General features: G+C 36.8%; 2 protein-coding genes across 3 annotated transcripts in view; both read left to right on the top strand.

Moving 5' to 3' along the window:
- The first annotated feature begins 1223 nt into the window (after window positions 1-1223).
- Window positions 1224-6126, top strand: LOC306846847 (retinitis pigmentosa 9 protein homolog). The gene is made up of 6 exons (XM_079380501.1): window positions 1224-1501; window positions 1638-1668; window positions 1824-1953; window positions 2075-2166; window positions 2788-2849; window positions 5000-6126. The coding sequence occupies exons 1-6, from the start codon at window positions 1353-1355 to the stop codon at window positions 5193-5195; spliced, it is 660 nt and encodes a 219-aa protein (XP_079236627.1). The 5' UTR covers window positions 1224-1352; the 3' UTR covers window positions 5196-6126.
- Window positions 6127-9119: 2993 nt separating this feature from the next.
- LOC306846843 (engulfment and cell motility protein 1) overlaps window positions 9120-18241 on the top strand; it is a 98343-nt gene continuing 89221 nt past the window's right edge. For both annotated transcript variants that reach the window (XM_079380491.1, XM_079380487.1), the window contains exon 1: window positions 9120-9257. The gene's annotated coding sequence lies outside the window, so the exon portion shown is untranslated. The remainder of the gene's footprint in view (window positions 9258-18241) is intronic.

Raw genomic sequence — 18241 nt, 5'->3', positions numbered from 1 at the left:
GCATCTTCCTCCCTTTCTCTTCTCTCTTCTTGTCTCTCTGATTCCTTTCTTTGCTTGCCATGCTGCCATACTGTCTACAATGCAATTTTTTTAAAAAGACTTTGTATGGATACATACAGTTGCATGTGAAAATTTGGGAACCCCTTGCAGAATCTGTGAAAATGTGAATAATTTTAACAAAATAAGAGAGATCATACAAAATGCATGTTATTTTTTATTTCGTACTGTCCTGAGTAAGATATTTTCCATAAAAGATGTTTACATTTAGTCCACAAGACCAAACAATTGCTGAAATTATTCAAATTACCCCATTCAAAAGTTTGGGAACCCTTGGTTCTTGATACTGTGTGTGGTTACCTGGATGATCTACGACTGTTTTCTGTTTGTGATGGTTGTTCATGAGTCCCTTGTTTGTTCTGAACAGTTAAACTGAGCACTGTTCTTCAGAAAAATCCTCCAGGTCCAGCAGAATCTTCAGTTTTCCAGCATCTTTTGCATATTTGAACCCTTTCCAGCAGTAACTGTATGGTTTTGAGATCCACCTTTTCACACTGAGGACAATTGAGGGACTCAAACACAACTATTAATAAAGGTTCAAACGTTCACTGATGCTCCAGAAGGAAACACGATACATTAAGAGCCGGGGGTGAAAACTTTTGAACAGGATTAAGATGTCCACATTTTTCCTATTTTGTAGAAATATATATATATTTTCCATTTAGTACTGCCCTTCGGAAGCAACAGAAGATACTTGCATGTTTCCCGGAAGACAAATTAAGTACAATTTACCTTGATCTTCAAATTCTAAAAGTTTTCACCCCCAGGCTCTTATTCGGTTTCTGTCTGGACACCTACAAACTTGAAAACATTGTGTAAACAGCACAAATAAATAATTAGAACGAACATACAAATGAAACAATTTCAAACAGGGCCCACTGGTACAACCTGCAGACCCCAGCTGCGGCCCTGGTCTATGTACAGCCTAACATCAGGCAACTAAAAAAGTTTGTCTGAAATATAAGTAAATTAATTAGGTAAAGGCACTTTTCATCCTCTTTAGAATATTCAGTGCGGGCAAAAAGTACATTTTCCCATAAAAGTTAAAAAGATCCTAAGCAAACAAACAAATAAATAATATTGATAGATGCCTGTATCACCACAGAACTCTCGTTTTGATATCTTTGCACGCTTCTTGCAAGCAGACTTTTATTTTGACATGTCGTACCGATCTCGCTTTCACCCGGAAGTGGTCAAACGCTCATTTGTGCCTTTACAATCATTACTACCTTAAAATCGGAACTTTTTGGACATAATATGTGGTTAAATATTTAGAAGAAATTGTTTATTGTAAAATGTCAAGTCGCAAACGAAGCCGAGAGCACCACGAGGACAGACATGAACGAAAGAAACACAAGGAGTCAAAACAAGATGAAGACAAATACCAAAACCAAACCAGAAAACTCATTCATGAGGTGCAGAAACTCAAGCACGTGGAGACGTTGTGAGTATTTGCTGCATTGGTAATGCTGTCGAAGAGAGTGTTTATAATCTGGATTTTTTTTATGGTATTACAAAAGTTGCTCGTTTGTCCTGTATGTAACGCTATTTTATGACTTTCTTTTCATTTTCCCTTTCAGCTATGAAAATCCTCCCCCTGGGTTCATAAAGGTTTGGCCATCGTTTGAAGTGAAATCATTAAATGATTCATCATAAACTACTTGTTTTGACCCTCTTTTACAATACGTGATCAGAGATTGTGTGAATGCATTAGAAATAAGATTTCGAGTGAGCATTTTGCAATACATGCAGAACTGCTTTTGCAGGAAGAGGATGACAGACCAGAGGACTGTATTCCTGATAGCCCAGGTAATGAGGACGCCAGGAACTTTTTGGCTCAAGCTCCCACCAAAGGACTGTGGATGCCTCTGGGGAAGGAGGTGAAGGTCATGCAGTGTAAGCAAGTATTCAGGTGCCTTCACTTCACTCTTTAAAAAAAAGAGTTATGCCAGAAGTGGTATTTTAGTGTCGATGAAGGTCCTTGAGAAACCTTAAGTGCACAAACTTGTGTGTGTAGGCTGGAGATGTAAGAGGTACGGCCACAGAACAGGAGACAGAGAATGTCCTTTCTTTATCAAAGGCAACCAGAAACTGGAGCAGTTCAGAGTGGTGAGTAACATAAATGGCCTACTTTTACACTGCTGCAATCAAGAAGTAATTTATTTAAAAGCGTGTATAGTACCCTAATTCTTATATATATATATATACAGCATTTAGAGGTTTTAGGTTTGAGATTAAACCATGAAGTATCAGATTGCTAATATACAGTTTTTCTGATATCTAATCAAATCTGGAATGGATTGTCATTATTTCTTCGGAGGTTCATGTACGTCATTATTTAGATTTTCATGGCCATTTTTCATCCTGACCATTAAAATTATTATTTTTATTTTTATTAATTTTTTTTTTTTGCTTCTGTGCTTTCCTGTGCTTATTCACATGCTGTGGTTTTGCTTGCTTTGTCCATTTTAGTTCTTTGCCTCCTTGCAAAGCCAGGTGCAATAGTGCACTCAGTGTCATTTTCCTCTTTTAAAAAGAAATGAATAATATGATTCCAGTCATATCAGTGGCCTAAAAAAAGCTGATTTATTTACTTTAGAGCAGGCCAACTCATGGGGTCTGACATGTAGAGGTCACATGATCAGCGGAAAACTACTCGCTTTGTAATTGTAAAATGTCGAACCTGAATTGTTTGTGAATGTTTTTACAGTTTCTTTGAATCTTTCTTAGGCACATGAGGATCCAATGTACGATATCATCCGTGAAAACAAACGCAATGAAAAAGAGACAAGGTACGTTGAGCTCTATGTCACTGACAAATGTCATTCAAGTTTTAAAGTACAGGGACTATGTCATGTGTTTTAATCACTTAGATTAAATATTTTTGTCAGTCCATGTTGCATTTAAATTACATTACATAATAAGGATGGACCCGTTCAAAAGTTTGTAATCAATGCGATTTTTCCGTGCTTACCAAGGCTGCATTTATTTGATCAACAATACAGTAAAACAGTAATATTATTACAATTTAAGTCAACCGTTTATTATTTGAATATATTTTAAAATGTAATTTATTCCTGTGATGCAAAGCTAAATTTTTAGCATCCTTAAGTGTCACATAATCCTTCTGATCTGATTTGCTGCTCAAGAAACTTTTCTTATTACTATCAATGTTGAAAACAGTTGTGTTGCTTAATATTTTTTGTGGAAACCCTGGTACATTTTTTCAGGATTCTTTGATGAAAATTTAAAACAACAGAATTAACTTGAAATATAAATAGTTTGTAATATTATACATTTCTTTCCTATTACTTTTGATCAATATAATGTGCCTTTATTGAATAAAAGCATGAATTTCTTTTATAAGTTATACTGACCCCAGCCATTTGAATGCTTGTGTCTGTATATGAGATGAAGAGCTTTTAATAATGCTCAGCCTCTGCTAGATCTGCGTATTAATAAAATATTTGGCGAGTTGAGGTCTCTCAGAGGCCAGTGCTGATGAATTGTCAGTTCAACAAAAGAAGCCTGTTGCAGACGATTACATAACTCTTTACTTCACTGTGATTATCTTCTGCAGTGTGGTGACAAGAGCTCTTGCTACATGGGAGTAATTAGAAAGCATTATGTGGGATGTAAACCCATTTTGGGCTGTTTTGACAGGTTATTTTGTTCGTACATTGCTGAGCTCCACATTTATGCCACATAACTGTTAATAAACATTCCCCCGGGGGTTTGGCAGTTTCAATTTTTCAGCAGGATGTTGGAAAACAAGGAGTAGCTTGTTAAAAAAAACTTGAAAGGCAGAAGTCAGCCGCTTTAACATCGATGCAGTCTTCACAGCATGTAGCGAATGAAAGCAAATCTAAAACGAGGTTGTGCGGTTCCCAAGGATACATGCCTCTGTTAGAGGATGTGAACCCCCTGAACAGCAGTGATCTGATGAATTGTTAATAGTTTCAGGTCAGTGTGGCAAAAGCTGTCAGAACGTGCTTGTTTTCTGCTTCCTCTTCAAATCGATAGCAATTCAATTTAGTTAAAGATAATAAAGTTCTTATTTGAAATAAGATGAACAAATCCAATTGCTCAAATGGGAAGTGTGTCATTTCTGTGCTACTAGCGCCGCCAAAAGGAATTGCAAAGATAATGATTGAAATGTATTTAATTAGCAGTAAGCATTATAGACATCTGTTTTTGTAATGTAAATGTAATTTATTTTATACATTGTGTGTAAGTACACATTTTTTTATTAATTTTTTATTTTACAAAACATTTGATTTAAGCATTGCTTTTTAGGATTTGGTATAAATCATCATTTAAATTTTTTATTAATCTGGAATAGGACTATTTTAAAGGAAATGTTTATTTTAGTACATTAAAAGTTGTCATATTGTATTTACCTTTTATAATATTTAATATAATTTTATTATAAAATGTTAGTTGTTAACCATAACAAATAATACACAATGTTTTGTATAAATGCTTGTATCCTTTATAAATATTCTTAATATATAAAATATATTAGCAATGCTGAACGCAAAATAAACACACAAACGCACACACACAAATATTTGTATAAATATTACATTTGTTTTTAGGATTTGGTATAATCCATAGAAAAAAGGGGAAAAAGAAATTATAAAAAATAATATGTATAATAGAGTAGAATGATAATAGAAATACACATACATTTTTTTAACAAAACATATTTTAGTATTGCTTTTTAGGATTTGGTATAAACCATAATTTATATTTGTAGTTGTCTCTACTTATTTATCTGGAATGGGACTATTTTAAAGGAGATGTGTGTATTTTTTTCATGTTCAGTGTTGTTTTCTATAGAGAGATCCATTAACTATAGTTTTATTTTCTCTTTCTTGTAAACATATTACAATATTATGCCTGGAATATTATTTTATTATGTCTTTTCACCTCACTGTAGGATCCAGCAGCTGAAACAGCTGCTTCAAGACACCACCTCCGACTCTGACTCCACCGCGTCTTCCTCTGCCTCCTCCGATCACACCCAGAAGAAGAAGAAGAAGAAGAAAAAGGAGAAGAGGAAGAAAGAAAAGAAGAAACACAAGAAAAAGAAGAAGCACAAGGCCAAGGCTAGCGATGACTCAGATACCAACTGAAACAAGGCCATTGGTCTGGGCGTCTCCGTGCTCATCATAGAAGCTCATAAGGTCTGCAGTGGTGCGTCAGCCCTATCAAATATACACAGGAGACTTCCCATCAGTTCCCCAGGCCATCTTCAGATCTGCTTAATAATGCATGGATGCATTTAATCCCCTCTGTCACAGTGGAATGCTTAGGATATGTGCATCTCTATCAGATTTCTTATAGCTGGTCCTTATCAGCCTGTTAACGTGTCTGTACAGAACGCTTTCTGAATGTATGTTGATTTACATTTTCCGAATGTGTCATTGTGAAAATAACTGATGAGAGCTTATAAAACATACCATCTGCTGTCATGAACAGTGATGTCTGTAAGTGTCATGTAAATAAATAAATGACTATGGCTTTTTAGCCTTTGCAACTTTATGGTAATCTGATATTTTTTTAAAGGGATCTGGGCGCTTATAGGTTCTACTAACTCAAATTACATGTGTGAATTCATATCCTCTATTTCCATGGAAGTGTTTGGGGCTTCTGCATCTGGGTGTTATACGTAAGCGCAGCCAATTAGCACCTCTTGAATGGCTGACAATGGTTTGCACATCATTCACATCACAAGAGAGGCATATGGAGAGGGGAGAAGATGCTTTTGCTTTGATCTCATCACTCATTGCTGAAGTCCGGAGTCCCACGGTTGTCATTGGAGTACATGTACCATTTTGTATTAAGATAAATAGTGCATCACATCATCAAAGGAGGTCTTTATAACGCTGCTTCAAATAGCGACTGTTTAAATGTGTACTTTTTCAAAAGACAAGACCACTATGAATTATTTGCAAATATTCATTTCAGTAATATAGATATTTAATGCAGTCTATGATTGTCTATGAAGTCGTTAGCTTGCTCAGAATGTGTTTGTACTGGTAATAAAAACTGGGTTCTCATGTTTCCTTTTTAGTTCCTCTTTTCATTGTATCTCTCTTTTGTTCTGATCTGGCCATGGTCATTAGAAACGAGTGTGTATGTGACATGTTCCCTTTTTATCTGACAAGCCGTGAATCTCACAAATGAGTTCCCCACTGTTCAGCTCTTTGTTAAATCACTATTTTAAATTTTGATTAGCTAAAGAAGTTTAATCAGAAGTGTAATTTGAAGCTTAATTGTGACAGAAAATTCCAGCACAGCAGTTTTGGCTGCAAAAATAAAATTACAAAACATTTTATATATACACACACACAGAGCTGGGTAGAAATATATACATTAGTGCTGTCAAGTTTTTCTTTACATAACATATGTGTGTGCACTGTGTATATTTATTACGTATATATAAATACACACATATACAGCATTTAATTTGAAAATATGTACATGAATATATTTATATGATATATAAATATATTTAATATATAAACGTAATATTTTTCTTAAATATATACATGCATGTAGGTGTATTGCTATATACATAATATACACAGTACACATATTATGTAAACAAAAACTTTTATTTTGGATGCGATTAATTGTTTGACAGCACTATATATATATATATATATATATATATATATATATATACACTGAACAAAATTATAAACGCAACACTTTTGTTTTTGCCCCCATTTTTCATGAGCTGAACTCAAAGATCTAAGACTTTTTCTATGTACAAAAAAGGCCTATTTCTCTCAAATATTGTTCACAAATCTGTCTAAATCTGTGTTAGTGAGCACTTCTCCTTTGCCGAGATAATCCATCCACCTCACAGGTGTGGCATATCAAGATGCTGATTAAACAGCATGATTATTGCACAGGTGTGCCTTAGGCTGGCCACAATAAAAGGCCACTCTAAAATGTGCAGTTTTATCACACAGCACAATGCCACAGATGTCCCAAGTTTTCAGGGAGCGTGCAATTGCCATGCTGACTGCAGGAATGTCCACCAGAGCTGTTGCCCATGAATTGAATGTTCATTTCTCTACCATAAGCCGTCTCCAAAGGCGTTTCAGAGAATTTGGCAGTACATCAAACCAGCCTCACAACCGCAGACGACGTGTAACCACACCAGCCCAGGACCTCCACATCCAGCATCTTCACCTCCAAGATCGTCTGAGACCAGCCACCTGGACAGCTGCTGCAACAATCGGTTTGCATAACCAAAGAATTTCTGCACAAACTGTCAGAAACTGTCTTAGGGAAGCTCATCTGCATGGTCGTCGTCCTCATCGGGGTCTCGACCTGACTGCAGTTCGTCGTTGTAACCGACATGAGTGGGCAAATGCTCACATTCGATGGCATCTGGCACTTTGGGGAGGTGTTCTCTTCATGGATGAAACCTTGTTTTCACTGTACAGGGCAGACAGCATGTAGGTGTACAGACGGCGTCGTGTGGGTGAGAGGTTTGCTGATGTCAACGTTGTGGATCGAGTGGCCCATGGTGGCGGTGGGGTTATGGTATGGGCAGGCGTATGTTATTGACAACGAACAGAGGTGCATTTTATTGATGGCATTTTGAATGCACAGAGATACCGTGACGAGATCCTGAGGCCCATTGTTGTGCCATTTATCCACGACCATCACCTCATGTTGCAGCATGATAACGCACGGCTCCATGTTGCAAGGATCTGTACACAATTCCTGGAAGCTGAAAACATCCCAGTTCTTGCATGGCCAGCATACTCACCGGACATGTCACCCACTGAGCATGTTTGGGATGCTCTGGATCAGCGCATATGACAGCGTGTTCCAGTTCCTGCCAATATCCAGCAACTTCGCTCTGCGTGAGGCAAATGGTGGTCACACCAGATACTGACTGAGTCCAGCTCATGAAAAATGGGGGCAAAAGAAAAAGTGTTGCGTTTATAATTTTGTTCAGTGTATACACACACACACACACACACACACATACACACACACATGTTGGTTTTTGTGGTTTATGGGGACTCTCCATAGGCGTAATGGTTTTTATACTGAACAAACTGTGTGTGCTATTGCCCTACACCAACCCTACACCTAAACTTTGCCCTCACAAGAGACTTTGTGCATTTTTAGATTTTCAAAAAAACACCATTTAGTATGTTTTTTAAGCCTTTTGAATTACGGAGACATAGGCATTGTCCTCATAAACCACCTTCATATTGTAATACCTCTGTCATACCCATGTCATTATACAAATTTGTGTCCTCATAAACCACATAAACATGCACACACACACACATACACACAGATTCCAGATTTTAGGTAATGTAATCAGACTACTTTTTGATTACTTTTAGATTACTTTTTATGTTGTTTATCACATTGATTTAAATAGGATGATCTCATACCAAACTGATAAACAACTGTAGTAAGGTTAGTTAAGTATATTATGAAGTGTTACAGATCAATTTTTACATTGGAAGTCCCTATATGTCTTCTTTACTTAAAAAAAAAATGGCCTACAAATATTTTATATCAAGAAGCAAAAACATCACATTTAAAATAACAACTAGACCAGGGGCAAGTAAGTTTGGCATCAGGTCAAAATAAATAAAATTACAGTGTCTTTTGTAAGTGGTAGTGAGCTGTTACTCTGTGTTTAAATCCTGTAGTAGGACAGTTATTATCAAAAAGCCACATTTGTGGCGGTGTCCGGCAGAGTATGTGAGCGGAACACTCCAACTTTTAAAAAATCCGCTCCTCGCTCCATTCAAATTCACACCGCTCCGCTCCCATACTCTCTGATTGTGAGTAACTGTTGCTGTCATGACAGATCTGTTTCAGAACCAGCCGCTATCAAAATAATCTGGCTACGGGCGCGGGCCAGATATTATTGCCGCCTCTTGCCGACCATTGAACTACATTAAACTGAGAAAACACCCTGATGCGATTTTATCTGTCTATTGAATGATCAGGATTTACTGTGCTGTGATTGGTGGATTCCTGAAGCGGCGGAGTCAATCATGAGCCGGGAGGAGGAGGAAAGAGGAAGTGAAAACAACATCAGCGCTATCTATCTAGTGCGCTAGAGAAAGGGAGGGAGCGCGCGACTGCAACAAACTCCCAAACATCAATCCCTGGAAGGAGAAAAAGTCGCCTCGCCGCTTCAGGTTCGTACGATTTATTTTGCGTTGCCGATTCGCCTGATGTTGATCTGGTGTCGGTGCGATCCGGCACCACTTCGCGCTGTTTCATCCTCGCTGGGTGAAGTTTAAGCGCTGTAGTGTGCAGTTATAAGAATAGCCCCTCTATTGAGGACAGACAGATCGCAGCGGGTGGAGAGTTTGACAGAGCTCAGTGCATGACTGGCTGTGCTTCACTTCATGCGTGTTTTGTTCCACAAAGGCACTCAAAAGTGAGTGAGACTGTGAGGTCAAAAGAGTGTCACAAACATCAGTGATTTAATTTTACGATCGATCCTGTTCAAGTGTTAAATTGAGAATGGTGAATTAGAGACTTCTGCACAATGACTTCTCTATTGTCTTTATAGGAAAGACAGTGAAACAGAAAAGCAATATATTTTCTGTCATTTCAAACTTATTTAGCTCATAATACGATTTTTTATTTACTAGAAGATCCTGGTGGATTTGAGAATAAGACTTTCGTTTGGCTGTGACTGTGTGCGTGAAATAAAGGTCCCGTTTCTTAAAACAGCTCTCTCGAATTCTGTCATTGTTTGCTCTTATGGCGTTATTATGTATATTACTCGCACTCATGTCGTTACAAACACGAATTACTTTTTTTTTCAGTTGAACACAAAAGGAGATGTGAGACAGAATGATATTCTCAGTCACCATTTACTTTCATTGTAGGCAAAAAAGATGCAATGTAAGTGAATGGTGACTGAATCTGTCAGTCTTTTGCCTAGTGCCTAACATCGCCTTTTGTGTTCCACGGACGTGAGTAAACGATGACAGATTTTTTAGGTGAAATACCGCTTTAAGATTAGTGCTGATAATCGATAGTCGTTCGATTAAAGGAAAAAAAAGGCTACTGTTTTTTTTCCCCAGTTGAATGAAACTATGCAATTATCTTACTTAAGATGCAAAATCTAAATGTATGAGAGAAAGTTATGTATGCCTTTGTTTTATTAAAATTACTCATACAAAAATAGGCAGTTACACAAAGAAAACATATCAAACAAAACACTGTATGATTCCAATAAACAAATATGGAATAAAACAGTTTTAACTTAATGTATTTGACAGTTTTTTTATGCATTTTTGATACACTGTGCTCTACACTGAAAAAGTAGGTGCAGGATTTATTTTGAAACAATTTTAATTGCTAGTAAATTTCACAAATAGTTACAATGAAACGTCAAGTAACATGTTGACCTAAATATGAAATTTTGAAGTAGAAAGATTAAAATAATATTTTCTTGTAAAATATCTAGTCCAGCACTCTTTATTTTATGTACAACTTTGAAAAGTATTTTTTAAATCCATTTTTTTTTTTAATCTTTTGCCAATTTTTGCTATGTGTCAAACCTTTATATAAAAATTCCTGTATTTATTTTATTCAAATTAAAGTACTTAATTTTATGAGGGTGTTGTAGATAGGTTCACTTCTGTAGATGTTTTTGACTGATGTTATTTCGGTTAAATTTAGTTAATTTCTGACATTTAAATTTTTTTTATCAACAACTATACCAATTATTTGTTGCAGCCTTATTTGAGACTGTTGAAACACCAGCAGAATTCTTGATACACCAATATATTGTATGCATAGATTATGGTTTATTCAAAATAGCTCTGAAAGTGTGTCAAAATTGAGGAAGAAATAACATCTGTAAGTAGTAGGAACTTCCATGCCCTCTGGGAAGGAAATAGTTTGTTCCTTTTCATTCGAAAATCTATCAGAAGCTCAAAGTCTTCTTCTTTTTTCATGCATATATTTCCTTGACTTTGTAGTTCAGATGCATGCTGGTCTTGTGGAGTCCAGATGAGAATGTGTTTTGTTGCAGTGGCAGACCGTTTATCTTATCCTCATGTCGTTGAGTCACTTTTGTATCTGGAGGCAAGTGTGAGCTCAGCGTCTTGCCCAATTGCTCCTTAAGATTGCATGCATGCGCTGTTGGTCTTGAGATGTAAGCATGTCCAGTGCATTTTAGCGGCATGTAGAATGTTTTCCGGGTCAGAAATAATTGAGTCACGTCACAACATTGTCAAATGCACATTTTGCTGTCTTTTGGGTGCTGCTGTGTTATCTTTTTTAAATAGAATGTGAGAAATGGGACAGGATTGACAGAGAGTAGAGCATGGAAGGAAAATGGTAAGTGTTGCAAGCCAGACTCAAATCCACAAAGCTCAAATGAGCACTGTGACACAATATCAGAGCTTATACTGCTAGACCACAGGGGTTTGTTGAATGTGTGCACTACTTTCAGTTGCTTTTCCTCTCTTTAAAGTTTCTGCATCATGCTAAACTCATGAGGGAGGCATTTTTAGTCAAGTAAGAAATGCTTCTGCTTTTCATTGTCTTCAGTTCTGAGTTGATGTCAGGGGGCTTATCATTGTCTGTGTGTGCGGTGGAGGCAGTAACTGAGATCAGATGAGTTTTCTAAGAGAGTCACTAAGTTTAAGTAGTCACTATGTGAACGGCTCATTGAAATTCTGCACATGTGCGGCATGTATATATAAATTACTTTCTGCAGTTTCTCAGTCTCTCACCTCTGAGTGCAACCTTGCCAATTTATGATGAGTTCTTTACTGCAAGTGATTCTCTCTATCTCTCTCTTTCTCTCTGTGTGTGCGTTTCACGTTCCTCCCTTCTTCCTCACTTTATATCTTTCTCACCACCCAGCCCCCTTATCTCACATCTAAACTCACTTACTCAAGGGGGACTCTCAACCGTTCCTTGTCTGATGTGTTCATCGCTGTCTTCTCTTATCTTTCTTGCCACCAAAATAAGAATGAGGATCTTTTGGCTTTGGCTTTTGTCCAGTGCAGCTCCAGTGTTGTCACATATGGTGCTTTTCTGCTGCATGGTATGGTTCGGTACGGTTCACTTTTGGGGGGTTTTCCACTGTGTACAGTACCTGGTACTTTTTTCAGTACCACCTTGGTTGAAGTTCCAAGCGAACCGTACTGTTAGGGCTGCACGATTAAATCGAATGCGATTTCCATGCACATTTAGTCAATAAAGCCAGTTCTGTAATCAGCAGTAAATCCCCATCACGTGCTTTCAGATGGAGCAGCATTTCCTATACAGAGTTCACTGACAGGTTATGCAAAAAAAAACACAGGCAATATTATTGCATGATTATAAAATCATTTGCGATAATGAAAGCTGTTTGCGTAGCTTCTCAGTGAACTATGGCTCTGTGTAGTAAATGCTGCTCCATCTGAAAACCGGTGAAAATACCACATTTAATATGTTTTTACTCCAAACTCACTTCATAACGTCAGTGTTTGAAATAAATCCTTCTGTGAGATGATGTGCTTCTTACACAGAATAAGGCACACAGTGATAAAGGCATTGCATTATAAATATACTTTATTATAATGAAAATGGTAATAATAAGAACTCAGATAAACCATATATTATCGTAGTCGTGTGTTTATTAGTCACATTGAATCAATGAAAACAGTTTAATCTTCTGTTTATTCAGCAACTGCTATCCACCTTTTTCTTCAATTTTGTAAATTTTATGGGTCTGGCTTCCGGTCTCATCGCACCCTCTGGCCTTCGGATGGAGATTTACTGCTGATCACAGAACCGTGCTTTCACTGAAAGATACGCCTGACAATCGCAGCTTCTATCTAATCGCGATTGCGATTTCGACTTATCGTGCAGCCCTTTGTACCGTTACCAAAACGTGACGTGTAAACTCTGCTGATCACCGTTTGGCCAGAGAAAATCGTCACTGCCTGTGTCATTGAACTTGCGACACAAGACACAACTGACCTGCTAGATTTAAATCAGCACAGCCAGCGAAGGATCGAACGCAGCTGTTTTGAATGAGTGCATCTTTTTTTTTTTTTTTTTTTTTTAAACAACCACAATTTCATTGTCTGTGGAGGAAGTACAGGCGTTCCTCTCGTTGATAGCTGAGGAGTGGATGCAGTGAGGGCTTGATGGAGTGACACGTTTGATGGAATGAAAACGTTTTTCTGGAGTCAAGGCAGTAGAGGCGGCGCAACTATAACGGCATGTGAATAATCCCGCCTACTCTAAAGCGGTACTAAACTGTAGTGGAAACGCAAACCATGCCGAACCGAGCCATGCCATACCGTACTGAGCCGTGCCGAGCCGAGTCGCACCATGCAGTGGAAAAGCACCAATAAGAGAAACTATTGGACTTTTTAGTTGATTTCTGTAAACTTTATTTGCTAGTGTAAATGTTGGCAGTCTATTTTTAGCAAGTATAAACTATATTCAAATGTTTGGTGATTACAATGTTTAATAGATTTTGAAAGAAGTCTCTTGAGCTCACCAAGCCTGCATGTATTTGATCAAAAATATATTTAAGACCGTAATATTGTAAAATATTTTTACAATTTTAAATAATTGTTTTATATTTCAATATATTTTAAAATGTAATTTATTTCTGGGATGGCAAAATTAAAATTTCGGCATCATTACTCCAGTTTTCAGTGTCACAAAAGTCCTCCAGAAATTATTGTAACTTGCTGATTTGGTGCTCAAATATTTCTTAATATAAGCATTGAAATATTCTTTGAGGAATAGAAACTTCAAAATAACAATTTATTTACCAATTTATTTATTTGTAACTTTAAAAACATTACTTTTTATCAATTTAATGTCCATGCATTAATTATCGTACTGACCCGAATATAAGGCAATGTTTTTTTTTTTTTTCTTGGAAATACATCTGAAAAACTTCGGTCGTCTTCTATTCAGGGTCTAGACTTTGACATGTCAATAATGCACCCACAACAATAGGTGGCGCCAAACACGCATAAAATGAGTGTGCCATGAAATATGTAATGTAATGTGTGTTTTAAAGATCGCGAGTGAAAACAAAAGAAAAATAAAATTCTTACAGCAGCATGATTCGTGACTGTCATGTTAGGCTGATGGGACCAAACTTCCTCTGTAAGCGATTTTAAAGCATAAGACCGTACCCAGATTTGAAGACTACAAAAAGATTTCACTTCTACTGTTAATAAAATTTTGGTAGGCTACTATGACATGGATAGCCTAAATGTTATATAATTCAAATGGGCTACCTGTTATTTTTATGGTAGTCTATATCAAAAATGGTATATTTTTAAATGTCATTGTTGGTACATTTGACCAGTATTTACCATACTTTCAAAACAAAAATTAAAATAGGAAAAATATGCAATATGAAAATAATAAAAAAGTGTTTTACAGAGAGAGAAAAATGAACAAAACAAGATTTGGTTTTCAAAAAGCCTTTTTCCAAAAGGTACATCTAGAAAAAGGGGGGTCGTCTTATAGTCAGGGTCGTCTTATATTCGGGTCAGTACGGTAATCTTTTAAAGGAAAACAATACAATATCTCTTCCACTGCATAAAACCAGATTGCTATTGTTTCTTATGGCTCCAGATATCATCTGATGGGCATCAACATCCCATCCCTCCAGCAAAGTCTGCCAAGATCAATTTCCTGGTTTAGTGGATAATGTTGCAGTGCATGTAATTACTGCTTCTGGCAATACATTAATTACAGATGCAGACAGGTTTAAATGAAGGTGTTAACGTCGCTTAAGTGTCAGTGGAAGCGTAAAGCGAATCTGTGATGCTGTCATAGTTTTATTGGGTTGAAACTGTTCTATTACTTCCCTGCTTTGGAGGATGAATATGTGAGTCTTAAACCAGGTCAGAAAGATTTGTTTTTGTTCAAATGGATTCAGAGTCTTGTGTTTGGTTTTACTTTTGTCTAAACGTCCTGTGTAACTGGGTTGGTCATCATTTCTGGCCTGTGCCAGCAACGCTAGGTGGGATTTGAAGCTTTTCCTCGCACCTGTGCTCTCGGGAAGCCAGTGATCCTGCGGCGTTGCTTGTATGTACCAATATTTGGTTGAACTGGTCCTGCTGGTACTGATTTGGCACAATCCGCCATCTCTGAGCGGGCACAGATAGTCTTTGTGAGCCTCAGGTAACTGCAGCTGCATGCTTACGATCATCCCAGCTGTGCACTCCAGCTGTGCGCTCGCAGTAAAAACTTTCTCTCTTGGAAGGCTGTCAGTGGCGGCTCGCTCTCGATTCCTCTGGCGAGCGTGTCAGACTGCATCCTGATGCTGTTATCATGCCATCTCGTCACTTTGCCAAGACTTAGGCCATTAAAAGAGCAAGAGGTCTGGGATGGCCGTATTAACAGTGTTGGAGTGTAGGGATCAACACAAATCCAGCTTTGATCCTCTCCACGTGGATCCTGCAGTTTTAAAGTTGGGCACTAATGGCCTACATCTTGATCCACTTTTCTAGGACTTCATCTTGGGTTAAGATTCGTCTCGTTCCTGTTGTGAGCCGTTGGATTGGCTGTGTTTGCTGGAGTGCTGATTCACTGGCTCTCTGTAAACACTTACAGACCTGCATCATCTGTGGTGTTTTGCTTCAGGTCAGACCGTGAGCTCAGTGTGAGTCAGAGAGAATAGAAGAGAGACACAGGTCAAGTGCAAAACGTCATGTTTTTAAAATGGGTTAGTTAGCTAACTGTAACTGAGTAATTGTTTTGGAGAGAAATTGGTTAATGACATGATCTTTTTATTTATTCATTTATTTTTTGCCATTCAAAAATACAATGACTTAAACTTCCTCTGTGCTGATAAATGTTTTTAATGTATGTTTGGGGAATTTAATAATATTGGTCAGCTTTTATATTTTAAACCCCTGTGCTGTTAAACTGTAAAAATATAAAATATGCATAAATAATAAATGAAATATTGATATGAAATGTGTTAATATATATTACATATAAATCTATTTGAGAGAAATTAAATATTAACATTAAATGTTATATAATAAATATATTCATATAAAATTGGAATTGTATTTGAATGTACTTAATTTTGAAATTAAGAGTTTTTAAATGTTTTCAGAGGAGGAAACATTGTCACAGCATTAATTAAATTTTTTATTTAATTGCAATTAATGGAAAAAATACATTATTATTTTAAATTAAATATTTATATTAATAAATTTAAAACAAATAATATTTTTTTTTAATACCACAAGTATATTTTGCTTGGATATGATTGATTAACAGTATTAACTCAATTAACTTTTAAGGTTAAGAGTTATTCAATTAAAATATTTCTTTAGAATCAATGCTGTAAAAGCTATCGAAACCAACATAATAACATAGTCTATTTCTATGTTTCATTGACCATGTATGTACTCTGCCTTGGATGAATCTGAAAATTCATGCACGTAAATGTAGGACATAAGGATGAGAGGAAAAGGAAGTGAAAGTCTGGACAGGATGCTAGGAGCACTGCTGTCATGAAAGCTCTAGGTTTCTATGTCTTTGTGTCTGTCTCTTGTTTTCTCTCATAGGTTCAGTGAGGTCTCAGCGTGGCATGCCTTTACAAGAATGTTTGTTTGCATAAAGAGGAAAATACTGCACCCCCGTTTTGGCTTTCTTCCTGTTGATGAGCATCATTACGACTAATTACATCAAGCCTCAGTAGAGATGTTTGTGCTGGGTGTGTCGGACATGCGCTAAATGAAACTAGCGGATAGACTGTAACGTTGCTCTTTTATCCTTCACAAGGTTTCATTTAAAGACGGATGATTCATCAAAAAGATTTGTGTTTCACCAGAACCAAATGCAGCCTGATACTGTCACAAAAGACACAGGCTGTGCCTTTTGTGACAGCATCAGGCTGTATTTGGTTGCAATTTGAGGAGGGAAGACATACAGTGGGACTGAATTTGTCATCGCTGTCTGGTTTTGACTTTAAAAGCTTTTGTGGATAAAGATCTAGGAGACTGTAATATGCTAGCAACGAATTGTATTCACTGTTGGAGTGCATATCAGAGATTATGAGCCCCTTTTACAGTGTGAGGGTGAATGTGTAGCAGTAAACAACGGGTGTCTCTGTGTAAACAAATGAAGCAGTAGCACTGCAGAAAGTGATGAGTGCACACTACAGTATAAATACAGTTACATTTGCAGAGTGTTTTACAGATGGAAGAACATTTTTGATAAACATTTTGGATTTTCATTGGCTTTGGGGGATGTTTTTTTGTGGTAATATTTTAAATCACTCTTCCAGTGTGGTCTGTAATTAAATGAAACAAAAAGGTTTTATTTATTTAAAGAATTATGCAATCTATGCATCTGTTGAACAAGAACATGTTAGGCTCGTTGCCCAACTAACTTAACTTAACGTCACTGTGGGGAAAATGTTCCATCCATTTATGACGCTCTCTGCCCTATAAGCATAAACAGCCCTGAGTGTCCGCCATTACTGGAGATATATACAAAGTCAGCGCCACAGAGGTTTTACAAGTGTTGTGTTTTGGGATGTACTAATGAACATAGGAGTCACCATAATCTCCCCCCATCTGAGCCGAGGACACTGTGGTTAAATTTCATTTTTGAAGGAAATATCCCGGAAAAAATCGGTAACGTCCCCTAAATGTTTAAGAATAAATACCAACGCTTTGAGCGCGAACGTCAGCTGCAGACAAAGTAAGTCTCACGCGTTTGTTTTCCAAATTGCCTTTCTGAAAGCGCTTCTTGGCACTCTGTAATGCTAATTGCTAAAGCTATCATTGTCTCTGTCTGTTTTCACTGATGCTGCCTTCAAGTGCTAACAGAATGATCTTAAATAGGAATGTAATAGTTAAAAGTTGCATATGAAAGCAATGTGAGTCGATCACTTCACATATACACTCTGGGGACATTATAGACTTCTTTTACATCTTGTAAAAAGGGGCATAATAGGTCCCCTTTAACTTAAAATATTATATAAATACATTTAATATTTATTATTTAATTTAATATTTAATTTAAAATATTAAATAATATTTTTAAATATTTAATAATAATAATAGGGCCCTATGAAATCCATTTATTTTTCCCAAATGATGTTTTATTTCTTTCCAAATTAATTTTTTTCCGTTTAAATTTTTCTGGATTCTGTTTTAATGGT

This window comes from Barbus barbus (genome assembly GCF_936440315.1).
Source record: "Barbus barbus genome assembly, chromosome: 27".
Lineage (NCBI taxonomy): Eukaryota > Metazoa > Chordata > Actinopteri > Cypriniformes > Cyprinidae > Barbus > Barbus barbus.
This window is presented reverse-complemented; position numbering and strand designations above follow the sequence as displayed.

Excerpts from the sequence above, each read along its gene's own strand:
- LOC306846847 (XM_079380501.1), top strand. The coding sequence starts at position 1,353 with ATGTCAAGTCGCAAACGAAGCCGAGAGCACCACGAGGACAGACATGAA. Across the intron at positions 1,954-2,074 it reads GGAGGTGAAGGTCATGCAGT|GCTGGAGATGTAAGAGGTAC; the intron begins GTAAGCAAGTAT and ends TTGTGTGTGTAG. Across the intron at positions 2,850-4,999 it reads CGCAATGAAAAAGAGACAAG|GATCCAGCAGCTGAAACAGC; the intron begins GTACGTTGAGCT and ends ACCTCACTGTAG.